General features: G+C 42.6%; 1 protein-coding gene across 1 annotated transcript in view; it reads left to right on the top strand.

The window, feature by feature from the left end:
* The first annotated feature begins 2,127 nt into the window (after window positions 1-2,127).
* The window catches only part of LOC120929444 (poly(U)-specific endoribonuclease-D-like), a 28,418-nt gene continuing 13,404 nt past the window's right edge, over window positions 2,128-17,141 (top strand). The window contains exons 1-5 of the mRNA XM_040340869.1: window positions 2,128-2,237; window positions 4,118-4,286; window positions 10,151-10,353; window positions 13,057-13,170; window positions 16,587-16,693. Coding sequence (XP_040196803.1) covers window positions 2,168-2,237; window positions 4,118-4,286; window positions 10,151-10,353; window positions 13,057-13,170; window positions 16,587-16,693 — 663 coding nt within the window. The 5' untranslated portion in view covers window positions 2,128-2,167. The remainder of the gene's footprint in view (window positions 2,238-4,117; window positions 4,287-10,150; window positions 10,354-13,056; window positions 13,171-16,586; window positions 16,694-17,141) is intronic.

Raw genomic sequence — 17,141 nt, forward strand, 5'->3', positions numbered from 1 at the left:
GTGGTCAGTGAGAAGAATGCTTCTTACATTGGTGGTCAGTGGGAATAATGTCCCCTTCATTGGTGATCAGTGGGAAGAATGTCCCCTTCATTGGTGGTCAGTGAGAAGAATGTCCCCTTCATTGGTGGTCAGTGAGAAGAATGTCCCCTTCATTGGTGGTCAGTGGGAAGAATGTCCCCTTCATTGGTGGTCAGTGGGATATTGTCTTTGTAGTTTATCTCGTCTTTGTAGTTTGGGTCACACAAATCATAAATAGCTGGGCACTCACAGATAAATCGAATGATTTGCTCATTATCGTGGACGTCTCTTATTTGTACCTGTTTGGAGCACATTGTTCCTGGGGGAATAACCAGGAAGTGAACGTGTGGTGGAAAAATGTGCTTGAGAGGGGCTACTATGCTGAAAGGATTGGGTGGGACAAGGGTTAAAAAGCTGCTTGTGCTTACAAAGTTGTACTGAAATCGTACTGAAATCGTGTCTATATTATTCAGGTACGATTTGCATGCTACTTGAGGGTTTAACATTGAGGTCTTTGGACATCAACTCGCATGGAAGTTGGACCAAAGTAGTGCAGGGACTACTTTGAAGTCAGCACTACTTAAAGTCGTGCCAGGATGAATGGTGTTCATTAAAAAATCATGGAGAATGACTTGTCATACGATTTTGCAGTACAAAATCGTGAGTGTAAAAGGGCCCTTAAGAGATTTAAAGGGGTAAATGACAGGTCCTCTTGGCAACATGCAACTACGGGGTCTGTATGTAGTGTTCAAAGTGGGTAGTGTGTCTTTAAAATGGGAAGATGCCCTCTCACCAGCCGTGCGACCCAGGCAGGAAGAAGGATGTCCAGGGAGATAGTTCTTCAGCAGCCCGCCTGGCCACCTTTCGACTCGATCGCCTCTTGTCCTTGGATTGCCTGCAGTGTTCACCAGAGGTGTCTCTCTGGTGGGATGCCTGAATTCCAGTCTCTGGAATGTCTCTGTAACCGGCTCTGAACCGGCTCTGGGACCCTTGACAGGATGGTTTTCCAGCAGATAACCGTAAGTCCCTTGGACACATCTTATGCCGTGTACACACGATCGGTTCAACCGATGAGAATGATGTGATGGACCGTTTTCATCGGTCAAGGCCAGAAACTAAGAAGCACTTGAAGAAATGTAAGAAAACAAAAGTTTAAAACAGGAAAATCTGAGTATAAAAAAGAAGAGAGGAGCCTCTAAGTGTAGCAATATGGTTACATTTAATGAAGGTACAACATTTAGTAACTTATTGCTACACTTAGAGGTGCCTCGCTTCTCTTTTATACCCTGTAAAAAAATGCTTTGATATACAAGTGCTTTGGATTACAAGCATGTTTCTGTAACGAATTATGCTCACAAACCAAGGTTTTACTGTATATACATGAATAATTGTATTAAAGGGGTTGTAAACCCTTGTTTAAAAAAAATAAAAATATATCAAACATGTCATACTTACCTCCATTGTGCAGTTCGTTTTGCACAGAGTGGCCCGATCCTTGACTTCTGGGGTCCCCCAGTGGTGCTGTTTGCTCCTCCCCACATCGAGTGTCCACATTGGAGAAGTGCTTTCCTTAGGTGGACACCCGCGCGGGTACGCTCCCGAGTCCTGCTTCTGTGTACATTCACACAGAATGCAGGAATTGGCCATGCCCCCGCGTTATTGGATTTGATTGACAGCAGCGGGAGCCAATGGCTGCACTGCTATCAATCTATCTAATCTACAGGCAAAGAGAGGTAGAACGCGTCTCCACCGAGGGAACGAACAGGCTTTAGGCTCAGGTGAGTAAAATGGGGGGGTTTGGTTCTGGGGGGTCAGTGAGAAAAGTTTTTTTCACCTTAATGCATAGGATGCATTAAGGTGAAAAAACACAAGGGTTTACAACCCCTTTAAGTTCACTTTCAAGTCAAATTCCTATTGTATCTCATAAATAAGTAAAAATTACATGTTTAAGAAATCTCATTTAAAGGTCACCCAGTTTTTACGGTCACCCAGGATAATGTTACACAATTCCTGAAGTTCAGAAAGGTTGTGAGACAAGCAAGGTCACTCGTATTGATATTCCACCTCCTGACGTCACTGATACAAGGTGTCTATAAAAGACTTGCAGCTGCACAGAGGTTTGCAGGACTGTATCCGCAGACACTCCACAATGAGGACCTCCTTCCTTATCCTGTGGTTTTTGCCATGCCTTGCCTATGGAGCGCACCTACCAGAGCCAAGTGAGATCCTTTTATTTCATGCCAGTTACTTGGCTGTGTTATAAACAATATTCATATTTAGATATTGTATTATTTAAACTAGGAACCAGCTGAATGATGAACTATGTTTTAAATGTTAATCATACATTTTTGATATACGTTTAAAGGGAATTTCTCAAAACCGAAACAGCAGTGTAAGAAAGTCCTGATCAAAGCAGCCTTTCTCCGAATCATAGAATGCATACTAGTGTTCCTTGTAATTCGATGTATAGGTTTAGCTTCACAACTAGCATGTGGTAGATGAGTTAGGCAATGGTTGCTTCTATCAGAGACTTCTTACTCAGGTTCCTTTTTTTGTGTGGTAAGTGCTGAGGGGTTTGAATCACTGTTAAGTTTTCATTTCTGTCTTAGTCCCCTTTGAGGAGATTTACTCTCTTTAATTGTCCTGAGCACCAATAATATATTTAATGGAAATGGGCGTAAATTCTAAATTTTGAGTTGCCACATGAACAGAAATAGAGGGCAAATCTTCCAATGGGAGACATGTGCTCCTGTGACAACTGTGTAAGAGGGGATTTTCCTCACATTTGAAATACATCCTCTCACTTCCTGTTGAGTCTACAAGACACAGGACAGGTCTACAGGACACAGGAGAACATGTTTTAATGAGACACAGCAGTTTTAACCCTGATTGAGCACTTGCAGTTCATTGACACTTCCTCCAGTTTTCTGACTGACTCCTGTGAGGGGAAAATAATAAATACAACCGGGACTTCCTGCTGTAAAATGAGTATGATCCTCAGAAACATGTATCTCCCCGTTCCTGAGTCTTGGTTTAATGAATATTAGGAATTTCCAAGTTCCCAACTCCACCAATTAGAGCAGCATATAGTTTAACAGATCTTTCAATAATACACCAAAGGTGTAACTGTAGTCTAATTATGTCTGATATCATGGTGAACAATGGGCTGCAGTGCATTCCAGAAATGAATAATGTTCCATCATACAGATGCCATATGTAGCATTTCCCACTATTTATTTCATGGTAAGGGTGTCCACCAATTAAAGAAAGTCTGTCATAAGAGAAGAATGCAGGCTGCCCATGTCAAACCTCCCTTTTGAAAATGAAATTTCCTTGTCTGTCATGCCGATGCTTTGCTTATATCTGAGTAGATATAAAGAATATCAAGGTATGGAATTCTGGTACTTTTTGACTCTCATTTACCATGTGTGTGTTCTGGATATGTGACTTAAAAACTTGCATTTTCAGAAGGAGGTCAGCAAAGACAACCCTTCATGACAGTCTCTCCTTAAAGCTTTAGTGCCCTCTCTGGTCTGACTGCTGTCTGACTGCTGACTCTACTATACACCTCTGCTGCAGTTTTCAGAAACAATAATGCCCCGTACACACAATCAAGCTTTAGCCCAGCCAAACTCACATCGGAATTCCATCAGAGTAAAAGAGAACATGTTCTCTATCTAAACTCTGATGGAATTACTCGGAAAAAAGTCTGATGGGGCATACACACTTTTTCCATCAGAAATTCCGATTGTGTGTATGGGGCTTTACTCTTACTGGTAATGACTGTTAAGGGACTGTTGAGTTATATAAATCCTCAATGAAAATAAAATAAGTGGACTTCGAAGATAAACTGAATTAACTTTTGAAAATAAACTGAGTCGACTTTCTAAATGTATTATGGTGCTACTTTTGCTTCATTAGATTTAGCAGTTCATTAACTGCAATTTGATGCTCTTTCTGTGTCTTCTTAAACATTATAGGCATAAACACTTATTCTAAAACCTGCATAATCAGTATTTTTCTATTTGTATATATTTCCTGAAATATTAAATTATTGCAGCAATCACTTTATATTTCTGTTTAAACTGTTGTATTCCAGGAGCAGTACCAGAGGTGTTTGCAGCCACCAATGCTGAAGTTACCAATTTAGTCGAGCAGTTGTATTCTTCGGATGTAAACAAAGCTGCCAGTGGTGATGTTACCTTGAATCTCCAGTACTTGGCATCCAGCTCCCAGACAGGCTCCGGAACAGACTATGCCAGCCAAAAGTAGGTTGATGATCTTCTTCCATCATATTTAATTATTTTCTATCTATTACAATTTTATTTTAGAAAGTTGCGAACTTCAACATGCTGGGTAATTGGAAAATAATTAAGGCTTATGTAAGGAACTGTAGCTTGAAAGGGTGAAGTCTGTGCTATATCTCAAGATAGAAGTGAGGGACAACACTGGTACAATGGGATATAATGCTATGGACATTCCTCTTTCCACCCCCCTCTAACTAATCTCTGGTATAATATATAAAATAATCTAAGGGCTCTTTCACACGGAGCGGATCCTTATTGATCTGCCCCGTGTGTGTCCATCTGCTCAGCGGGGATCATCCATAAATCCCCTCTGAGCTGTCGGCGGACAGGGCGGTCCCCGCACACTGTGCAGAGACTGCCCTGTCTTTCCTCCGCTCTCCCCTATGGGTAATCGGATGAATACGGACCGTTCCGCCAGACGGAAGAAAAATAGGATTTTCTTCCGTCTGAAAAAGCGGATCTTTGCGGAGGCGGATCTTTACGGACGTTAGCAGATGCTCATCCGCTAACGTCCACAATCCCATAGGGATGCATTGTGAGTCTGTAAACGGACTTGTAAAAAACGGACCGTTCGTCCGCCCCGTTTGAAAGGGCCCTAAATGTCCCTTTTACTTACCTAAAGTAAATAATTAATTGTAAAATAATTAATTAAATGGTTTCAAAATCCCAGTTACATTCCCAGAATGCAGGGAATGCTAACTGTCACACTTGCTGGTGCTCTCAACCAATCCGTCAAACTATCCACTGTTTGGTGTCATAACTTATCACATGGGTGTGCACCATGGCAGTTTCAGATCAAACAGATTCAGTTTCCTTCTTTGGGTGTCCATGTCACTGACTGCATGGGCACTTCCCATTGATTGTCCCGTGGCGGGGTCCTCTTAGAATTCGAAAGACAGACTGAAATGATGATAGCAGTGCAAAGGGAACAACTAGGAACGGCTGGCGTGGGTACATCTCGAATGCTGAATTACCAGTTCCCCAAAAATGGCACCGACAAGGGACATGGATTGGTTGACTTAGGTAAGTATACAATTGCTTTGCCAACAAATGAAATGCTGGTAGGATGGGAAAGATTTTAAGATTTGCCTGGAGATTGGCTTTAAAGCTCAGCTTTGGGCACATTTTTAAAATAGTAAACATAAAAAAACAGCTCTGGTTAAAAAATACTCTTCAGCACTGGTCCCTTGCCGTTATTCAATTCTGCCACTGATTGTTCTTAGTTATCCTGGTTAAATGTCAGGCAGGCAGTGTAATTTTATACAGAAGACTGAGGACATACAGTATATCAGAAAAGTGAGTACACCCCTCACATTTTTGTAAATATTTTATTATATCTTTTCATGTGAGAACACTGAAGATATGACACGTTGCTACAATGTAAAGTAGTGAGTGTACAACTTGTAAAACAGTGTAAATTTGCTGTCCCCTCAAAATAGCTCTACACACAGCCATTAATGTCTAAACCACTGGCAACAAAAGTGAGTACACCCCTAAGTGAAAATGTCCCAATTGGGCCCAAATTACCAATATTGTGTGGTCACCATTATTTCCCAGCACTGCCTTAACCCTATGGGCATGGAGTTCACCAGAGCTTCACAGGTTGCCACTGGAGTCCTCTCCCACTCCTCCATGATGACATCGCAAAGCTGGTGGATGTTAGAGACCTTATGCTCCTCCACCTTCCGTTTGACGTATAGCACAGGCTATCCCCCGAGACATGCAATACCCTTCCGTCGGAGAGGCCCTGAACCCTTTTGATTTGTCCTATATTGGATACTGCAGTGTGGCTGCCCATTTTGGATACATTCCCCATCTTGGCCTCGCCCCCTGCTCTTGTGGTCCCGGCTCTGTGTGTGGGTTTGGTTACCTGTCAGACTCTACTCTTGTCGCTGGACACTATATATACGTGGGTCTGATGTCCTTTAGAGGAATTCCTCTTTGATTGGCTATACTAAGCTTTTCTATAAACTGCAAATTGATGGTACGTCTGCGATCTTAAATGTCCCCGGTGCAATTGGACGGCTAACGATCATTCCAATTAATGAAATATATAATATCTCACTGTCAAACTCTCCTAACCTCGTCCTGAGGAAGCCAAAAGGCGAAACGCGTAGACGAAAAGGAATTTTTGCAATTGAACGTACCCTTTTTTCTATATTAAATACCCCAGCTTTTTCTGTCAAGTATATATATATATGTTTACCAAATTTCTTTAATAATGCAATATAGTCATGGACGGTGCATTATTTGAAAGTCTTGAAATTAATAACTTATTCCAGATTTATTATTTTCCCCCTATCCATTGTAATTTGATCCCTGCACATGCTTCATTTAAAGTCCCGCTCTCTCTCTTTCTTTTTTAGTACACTTTATATGTTTTTTTTATGTATTTTCTCTATGTATTTTATTGTATCTCTGTAATTAAAAGTTTATATTTTTCTAAACCCTATGCTCCTGTCTTGCCTTAAAAGTCCGCCTTGTCACTGCCCTTAGCAGTAACCCTTCCCCTATGTGCCATGTGTGTTTAGCAAATATGGTATTTTCTAGCTGTCCTTTTAGGTGTCAGGTAAAAAGAACTCTCCAGTCTTACTTTCTCGTCTGACCCCCAGGTTATTGTTTTGCCAATATCTGTGAAGGTTTTAATTTATCCAGGTCATAATATAACCCAGCCTTTGTCAAACTTTTTAATACAGAGGAATTCTTGACATAATTTTCAGGTCTCAGGGAACCCCTGTTCATAATTACTATGTCTACACTGCATACTTGATCCTGGGCTGCTCTGTATAACAAAATAGATTTTAGCAATATTAATAAAATTAAATTAGTAATTAGTAATTATGGCCAGAAAATAAACACAGCCAGTAAAATTAGCAGTGTTTTCTCATATTGGTGGTAAGTGGAGAATTGCCCAATTACATTGGTAGTTGGTGAAGTGCCCCATTAGACTGGTGGTCAGTGTAGCACTTTCTAATATTAGTGGTCAGTGAAATGCTCACCTACATACCCGTAGGTAGTCAGTGGGGAATGCCCCCTTAGATTACTGGTCATTTTAGACCCACTTAAATTAGTGATCAGTAGGAATGACGCTCCTTACAGATAGCTAAAAAGATCATTGGAGTCAGTGGTCACTTATTTGATAGTCAGAAGTTGCTTGTTACTTGGGATATTCTTGGACAATCAACATCTGCCTTGTCACATTTCTCAAAACAAGGGTGATTGGATTAAGGAGACTGAATTTACTGTAGATGTTCATATGCAACATGCAGCCAGGGCAGCCATTGGAAATTTTTTGGCCCCTTACACAGCTTTAGCTCTGAACCACCAACATTGCCCAGGGCCTGGCCGCCAGCCATCTCACCGAATCTGCACTCAGCCCCCTCACACATGTACGCACTCAGCCCCCCTCACACCTACAAATATGTCAGCCCCCTCTTTCCTGTATATATGTCAGTCCCCTCACTCCTGTATATATTTCAGCCTCCCCCTCACTCCTGTATATATGTCAGCCCCCCTCACTCCTGTATATATGTCAGCCTCCCCTTAACTCCTGTATATATGTCAGCCACCCCTCACTCCTGTATATATGTCAGCCACCCCTTACTCCTGTATATATGTCAGCCCCCCTTACTCCTGTATATATGTCAGCCTCCCCTTAACTCCTGTATATATGTCAGCCACCCCTCACTCCTGTATATATGTCAGCCACCCCTCACTCCTGTATATATGTCAGCCACCCCTTACTCCTGTATATATGTCAGCCCCCCTTACTCCTGTATATATTAGTTGGCAGACCTGCTGAGTTCCTCCCACAGCTCTATTCCCTGCACAAGCTTTGTAGTGCAGAGATGATGTCACTGCTAAACTCTGGGGGCTAGATTCAGGTACAATTGCGCTTTTTTTACGGAGGCGCAGGGCAACGTTTTTGCCCTGCGCCCCCGCAAATTTACTGCGCTGCCCTTGATTCACGGAGCAGTAGCTCCGTAAATTGCGTCGGCGCGCCGGTAAAATGCCCGGCGTAAGCGCGCGCAATTTAAATGATCCCGTAGGGGGCGGGAATCATTTAAATTAGGCGCGTTCCGTGACGATCGTAGAGCGTCATTTGCTTCAAAGGGAACTTGAATGGCGTCCAGCGCCATTCACAAATCACTTACGCAAACTACGTAAATTTGAAATTTCGCGACGCGAGAACGACGGGTATACGTAATATTGGCTGCCCCTAATAGCAGGGGCATCCTTACGCGAAAAACGCCGTACGGAAACGACGTAAACTGCGTACGCAGGGCTCGCGTAACGTTGTGAATCGGCGTTAGTATGCAATTTGCATACTATACGCTGAGCACAACGGGAACGCCACCTAGCGGCCATCGCAAGAATGCAGCCTAAGATATGCGGGCATAAGAGCCTTATGCCGCGCATATCTTAGGCTGCAGTCGGCGTAACGAGGTTCCTGAATCAGGAGCATTCGTTACGCCGGGGCAAGTAAGCAATTGCGCTGTGTAACTATGGTTACACAGGCGCAATTGCTTCTTGAATCCAGGCCTGGGACTATAAAAGCATTTGGTGCCCACAAAGTGGACTTAACACCTCATATTTTCCCCTTTTTATCTGTTAAATACTCCATTAAAAATGCTTTCCTATTTATGTTTGATTAGTGCACAACCCCTGCTGAATTTGTCAGACATTAACCACTTGCCAACCAGTGCATGCACTTTTACTTCGGCAGAATTGCACGGACAGGAAAATGGGCATACAGGTACGTCCCTTTAAATTTACCACTGTGTTAGTGCGCGTCCCTGCCGCAAGCTCCGTGACAATGCCTGCGGGACCCACGGCCTCGATGTCAGCAGGTGTCCCGCGATCGTGTCACGGAGCGGCAGAACGGGGGCATGCCTGTTACCTGTTTTGCCTAGTGACAGGACACTGATCGTCTGCACAGCAAACAGTGTCGTGTCACAGTAAGCCCCACCCCCGCACAGTTAGAATCACTCCCTAGGATGCACTTAACCATTCCTAGCCCCCTAGTGGTTAACCCCTTCCCTCCCAGTCACTTTTATACAGTTACCAGTGCATTTTTATAGCACTGATCGCTGTATAAATTTGAATGGTCCCAAAATAGCATGTGTACGCCATAATGTCGCAGTCACAATAAAAATCGCTGATGCCATTACTAGTAAAAAAACATTAATAAAAATGCCATAAACTATCCCCTGTTTTGTAGACGCTATAACTTTTGCGTAAAACAATCAATAAACGCTTATTGCAATTTTTTAACCAAAAATATGTAGACAAATACGCATCTGTCTAAACTGAGGAAAAAAATAGTTTTTTTATATATTTTTGGGGGTTATTTATTATAGCAAAAAGTTAAAAAAGGTTTTTTTTTTTTTTTAAATTGTCGCTCTATTTTTGTTTATAGCACAAAAAATAAAAACCGCAGAGGTGATCAAATACCACCAAAAGAAAGCTCTATTTGTGGGGAAAAAAGACATCAATTTTGTTTTGAAGCCACAACCGCGAAAAAAGAGACCTGAAAGGTGCCTCTTTGCAATGACTAGCAATCCAACTTTTTTAAATCATGAAAGATTCCACAAGGTCAAGTTAGTGCAAACGGCCTTATAAGTATACAAACATTGCACAGATGCAATGTCTCACACAACACAAATTCTATATCAGTAACATGGCTTATTTATTATTATTATTCCAATGTTTTTGTAGCGGTTAAAAAGGAATAAAATTATATATAAATTTACATTTTCAGTCTACCAACATCTTTATCTTATTGGGCACCTTTAAGCATGTACTAAATTCTGTTTTACTTTTAGGCTCTTCAGCTATGTCAATGAGGCCAAACTGTTTGCCCGTCCAACCTTTTCCCGATTCATTGCTCTGCTTAACAATTACGTGGAGACGACTGGAACAGCAGAGTCAGTGCCCACTGCAGAGATCACAGAGCAAAATGCATTTGTTGATGAGGTCTTTAAGACTTCTATCTTCAGTTTACTTTCAAATTTCCTCGTTTCCAAAGGTAATCATCATTATTGTAAAAGCAATACCACTATTATTACAAAGGTACAAAGGTAAACAATATTATTTGCACATATTCTTAGGCCCCGTACACACGTCCGAGGAACTCGACGGGCAAAACACATTGTTTTGCTCGTCGAGTTCCTTGTGAAGCCGCCGAGGATCTCGGCGAGCCAAGTTTCCTCATTGACTAACGAGGAAATAGAGAACATGTTCTCTATTTGGCCCGACGAGATCCTTGTCTGTTTCCTCGGCCAAAAGTGTACACACGGCCGGGTTTCTCGGCAGAATACAGCTCCGATCGAGTTTCTGGCTGAATTCTGCCGAGAAACTTGGTCGTGTGTACGGGGCCTCACTATCAATTGGATTACTTACATTCAAACAGTCCATGCAACCTTTTTATAGACAATTTTGTATGAGCAACCAATGATGATATACAATATTCTATGATATTTAACAACCATATCTGAGTTTACTCAGGACAGACTAGTAAAAGAGGAGTTTTGATCACTTGCTAAAGGTTATGATATTTCGAGCATTGCTGTTTGCCTTATTCTAACTACCCTCTTAGGTTTGCCTTCACTGTATCACATGTGCTTTGGACAAAACATTGATATTATAATATTTAGACCTGGCACAAAAGTCAGGTAAAATGTATTGAATCTTTAGCGTAGGAAAAATCCAATCTATATGTGGCACTATCCCCGAAGGAGCTGCCGGTTTGTTTTGGGTGGCATGTTACCTCTATTTCTCCACCGTCTAGGGTACTGGATGAGAGCTGAAACAAAGTCAATGTCCACACGTTGCGTTCCCTTTTCTCTGCTTTATTTACCGAACATGGTAAAAGAACGAACAATCGAAGAGGTGAAATAGGGTATAGGTAGTGGGTTCAGGTAAAGAACTTGATCGGAAGCCTCTCTCACTAGTCCTAGCAGCCAGGGCACTACACGGAACCTTGGTACAGTCTCTGCCACTGACCTTCCCAAAGGTGGAGACACGTTTGGTCTAGAATCCTCTCACTTTAGGATTAAGCCCCCGGATATCTTCTCAAAGTAGTTACTTGTGAAATCAGGAAACTGATGGGCGATCACTGCTCAGCCTTTCAGTAGTGATGTGTCCTTTAATGAAGTTCAGGCCCCCCCTGAGTGTATCAGCCTTGTGCTGGGTGCTCTCCAGAACAGGTACTTCATTCGGTGGCTTCCTCCCTCTAGAATGGATAGCGCAGGACCACTTTATCAATGCAAATCCCAGTCTGGATACTGGGCCTGCTCGGCAAGACACGACTCCAGACCAACGTGGTCACGGAGCCAGGAAACTCTAAACACGCACCCTGGCCAGGAGGGCCACACACAGGGGTGGTGGGACGACTGCCCAGGGCAGGCGACTACGACCCAGAACCCAAGACATCTGTCCCTTAAATACTCCTCCCCAGCATGCACAGCGAGGCGATCAACCCTCACTGATTGGCCGCTGAGAAAGAATACCCAACACACCTGGATCTGACTGCTACCACCCTTGGCCTGGGGTGGAATTGACACCCCAGACAACAATAGTGGTCACCTGCAGTACAGCCACGGCTGGAACAAAGGCCCAAATTTGAAAACAAATAGGTCAGAGATAACTAACTCTCTGACTAACCTCTAAATTTAGAGCAGGGTCAGCAAAGAAAACAGCTGCCCGCTACATATAGATGTGACATTGTTGGCAATATTTTATTACAACCTACCTACCAGAAGGAGTTATAGGAGACCCCTTTCATCAGTGCTTAAAAACTTTCAGGAGATGTGAATACTTAAGCAGCCCACAGATTACTCAATTTTCTTGTGGAGGAAGAAAATAACATTTCTTGATTTCCCCATCAACACAGTTAGTATTGATGGGGAAGTATTCCTGGTCGACAGAATACAATGATTACTGTTAGTGGCTATAGCTGCTGGCAGTAATCACATGAAGGCTGGTTCTACCCAAGTTTATCAATGGATATTGGGTACAATTAGCCTCCCATACTGTACATGGATTGAAATTTCGCCAATTCCTGCTGAACCGGGTGAATTTCGATCCATGCATGGCTGGCTTTAGATTGTAGAAAACTGTGGTAAGGCCTTCAAACTTCATAAGATGTGAATAATCAAACTGTAAAGAATGCTGATAAGATCTTCAAATGATTAGAAGATGATAATACTTGAACTGTGGAGAACTTTGATCTGAATATAGATTTTAGAGAAGGAGTGAGTACTTCAGCAGATGGTTTTGGAGTTCTTTACAGTCTATGTATTCCTGTCCTCTGAAAGTTTGAAGCCTTGTTGGGGTGGGGGGATTGGGGCTGGTTAACAGATTTTTTTCAATAAATAAACTTTCCTACTTGGACTTACGCTGGCTCGGGCCTCTTTTTTTATTACGCATCTTATATAACATTTTGGACTTTAGATAGGCCTCTCCAAAGCCATTATACTTCAAAATACTGTAACCTCAAGGCTTTATAGAAGGAGACTGAGCATGTGGGATCTAGAATCATAGAACCTATACTTGCTATGTAGGTGAATGACAAGTACTGTATAATCAACCAATTCAGACCATGGACTAAAATGCAGAGAAATGTCTCCAAGAAGTCTTACGAAATGTGCCAAAGGCAATTGTCCAACTGTGCAACCTGTCAGTGATTGTCAAGGTAAGTCTAAATGAAAATTTCTTTACCTTCACACAGGTTATTATACATCTTCCACAAGCTTTAAGGATGACCTGAAGATGATGTGGTTTGGACTGTTTACACGTACCAAGGGGCCCTTGGATTCATCAGGTTTTGAGCACATATTTCTTGGTAAGTAGGAGTAGCTGCTTCTTGTATCTTGACTTTTTATTTATAGAAATAACATACTGTCAGCACATTAGGCCTAACTAACATATCATATACTGTATTTATTGAAAGCATTGTCTAATTTAGGTATTTTTTTTAGGTATTTTTTTTATTTTGAACATATCTTATACATCTTTAACGTTTTTCAGAACATCTTGTGGACATTATTCCCAACTATTGTTAGTAAAGATTATACCCGTGTGTTCCTATCCTGATTACCAGATGCCAATCTGTAAAATTATGGGTAAAGTAGTTATTCCTGCGCTACAGTGGAAACTATTAGCTAGATCCATTTGCACTACGCCGACGTAACATAGTGAGGCAAGTACTGTATTCACAGCGATTTTTATCTTTCAGTTAGTTTATTTGCATATTTGCACATTCATTTATCAATTATACTATTTTGGTTATTTATACATTTTACCAATTACACCATTCTATGCTATTGGAGCGCAACACCATCTCTTGATTTTTTTCCCAGTCTGTAAAATGGCTACAGCTGTGAGATTACTTTGAACTAATTGGGTTGATTTCCATTCCCTTGAGCACAATGAGAAATACCAATCGTCTGGCTGTGGTGGGATATGCCAATAAATACACAGAGGGCAGCCATCACAAATTTTGGGGCCCCTTACACAGCTTTAGGCAGGGCCCCCTGAAGCAGAGAATGGGTGGGGGGGTGGTAACAAAAATAAGTGTAATCTCTTCTCTCCTCTCTCCTGACGCAAGATGATAAGTGGGAGGGGGGGCGATGGTGGTTGGGCCTGGGGACCATCGGGCCTCTTACAGGTGTAATGCAAAAAAAACGGGAGGGGGCCAGGCGGACCCCTGGGGACCATCGGGCCCCTTACAGGTGTAATGCAATAGATAAAAAAATGGGAGGGGGGGGCAGCCGGGCCTGTAAGGGGCCCTGGGAACCATCGGGCCCCTTACAGGTGTAATGCCTGTACCCCTCCTGATGGCGGCCCTGAATACACACACATCTGTTTAGTGGTAAATACACTTAATTTATTAATACGAGTTAGCGTAAGTAACAGTTAAACTGAATTTTTTCCGTATCCTCTGGTCAAGAATGGATGTACATCGCTGGATTTTTTTTTCTCTTTTTTAACAAAGGACTTGTCCCAAGCTGTCTATTGTGTTTTTAACTATTTCGTTGTATTAACCCTCAACACACAGGGAGATTAGAGCATCAGAGGTGGGTGGCATGAACTAACAAAAAAGGAATTAGCACAAAGGACACATCCTGCTGACTGTAAGTTATGTCCCTTGTGCTGATTTTTCTATTTTTATTTTAATCCCTTAAAGTGGAATTCTAGCTTAACCCTAACTACACTTAAAAGTGTCCCACACCCCCTTCTAACACCTATGCTTAATAACCTATGTAAGAAAGATGTAACTCTGGTCCGGTCATGTAGTGCCGATCCCCTGTGTCAGCCAGTGTACCTGCAGGGGAGAGAAGGGAGCACTGAAAATAGATGGGCCATTGTTGGAGAGCTCTCTCCTCTCCCTTGCAGTGGCACTGGCTGTCACAGAACAGTGGGATCATGTCATTAAACCAAAGCAGCCTGAATATAGGTAAGTGTTTACATCTTTCTTACATAGGCTACTAAACATAAGTGTTAGGAGGGGGGAGAGAACATTTTAAAGAGTAGTTAGGGTTAAGCTGCAAAGCCGCTTTACGTTTTGGTGCGTGATTAATGTGTGCTTAAAGTGGAGTTCCGATGATTTTTTTGTTTTTTACAAGCCAGCAGCTACAAATACTGCAGCTGCTGACTTACTTTTAAAATATGGACACTTACCTGTCCAGGGCGCCCGCAATGTCCTCACCCAAAGCCAATCTGTCCCTTGGCTCTCGGGTGGAGGCGCCACCATCTTCAGTAAGGGAATCAAGAAGTGAAGCCTTGCAGGTTCACAGCCTGGTTCCCTACTGCGCATGCGCGTCCTCACTGGTCCCTACTGTCTTCTGGGACTTTTGTGTCTCCCAGAAGACAGCGGGAGGGGGACAGAGGAGGGGCCGGACATGGCATAGATCGCCGCGGAGCCTGCAGCGATCTATGCCCGGAAGTGGGAGCAAAAACCTGGATTAGACAGGTATCTGCTCCCCCCTCCCCCTGAAACTGGAGGGGGGAGGAATCCGAAAAGCTAATTTTTTGGGTGGAACTCCGCATTTTGTCTTGAATTTTGACCACATCAAAATGTTATGTGTTAAATGTTCGTATAATATATTTTGTGCAGGAGATAAAAAAAAGCTACTTAAAATCATGGTAATGATGTACCGGTAATTACAGAGAGTAATGGACTGTACAGGTATATGTATGTCAAATATCAAATTTTCTATTAAATGCGGCACCTTTTGTATATGTAGATGTGAATATTACGGGAGATGCTTTCACCTAATACATATAGGGGGATATTTACTAAAACTGGTGCACACAAAATCTGGTAGGGGCAGCTTTGCATAGAAACTTCAAAGTTCAGCTTGTTCATTTAATCTTTGACAATAAAACCTGGAAGCTGAATGGTTACAATGCATGGCTACAGTAGACTCTGTGGGCCAGATTCAGATAGAGATACGACGGCGTATCTCCTGATACGCCGTTGTATCTCTAAATTCCGTCGCTCGGATCTATGCGACTGATTCATAGAATCAGGTTACGCATAGATCTCCCTAAGATCCGCCAGGTGTAAGTGACTTACACCGTTGGATCTAAGGCTGCAATCTCACGCTGGCCGCTAGGTGGAGCTTCCGTTTGTATACGCAACGAATATGCAAATGAGGAGTTACGCCGATTCAGAAACGGACGACCGCCCGGCGCTTTTTTTTTACGTCGTTTGCGTTCGGCTTTTTCCGGCGTATAGTTACCCCTGCTATATGCGGCGTATCCTATTTTAAGTATGGCCGTCGTTCCCGGGTCGAATTTCGAATTTTTTACGTTGTTTGCGTAAGTCGGTCGCGAATACGGATGAGCGTAATTTACATTCACGTCGAAACCAATGACGTCCTAGCGACGTCATTTGGAGCAATGCACGCTGGGAAATTTAGGGGACGGCGCATGCGCAGTTCGTTCGGCGCGGGGACGCGCCTGATTTAAATTCTAGACGCCCCCTAGCCGCGGAATTTGAATTCCGCCGGGGGATTTACGATACGCTGCCGCAACTTCAGAGGCAAGTGCTTTCTGAATACAGCACTTGCCTCAAAAACTTGCGCCGGCGGATCGTAAATCAGATAGGTTACGCGGATCTAAAGATCCGCTAACCTATCTGAATCTAGCCCTCTGTGTGCACCAGTTTTAGTAAATCCCCCCCAAAATGTATCTTTTTTAGATTTAAGCCTTCTTTACACAGCGCATATTCTCAATGGTACTTTGCATTCATAGGTGAAATCCATGGTGGAAAGATCTCTGGCTTCCACAACTGGATCCGTTTCTACCTGCTGGAAAAGGAGGGAAAACTCAACTACCTGAGTTACAGTGCAGATGGACCTGTAAGTGTTTCTGTGCAATTGCTATAGCTCCCCACAGACAATGTTAAGTAAATGATGCAAGGTGTGCAAATCATTCCTATGTATTCTCACTGGGCTCATAGTAACAGTTCCACAGGCAGAATAGCGATTCCTATTACAATCAATTAACCACTTAAGCCCCGGACCAATATGCAGGTAAAGGACCTGGCCCCTTTTTGTGATTCGGCACTGTGTCGCTTTAACTGACAATTGCGCGGTCGTGCGACGTGGCTCCCAAACAAAATTGTCGTCCTTTTTTTCCCACAAATAGAGCTTTCTCTTGGTGGGATTTGATCACCTCTGTGTTTTTTATTTTTTGAGCTAAAAACAAAAATAGAGCGACAATTAAAAAAAAATTCAATATTTTTTACTTTTTGCTATAATAAATATCCCCCAAAAAATATATAACATTTATTTTTTTCCCCTCAGT

This window comes from Rana temporaria, chromosome 2 (genome assembly GCF_905171775.1).
Source record: "Rana temporaria chromosome 2, aRanTem1.1, whole genome shotgun sequence".
Taxonomy (NCBI): domain Eukaryota; kingdom Metazoa; phylum Chordata; class Amphibia; order Anura; family Ranidae; genus Rana; species Rana temporaria.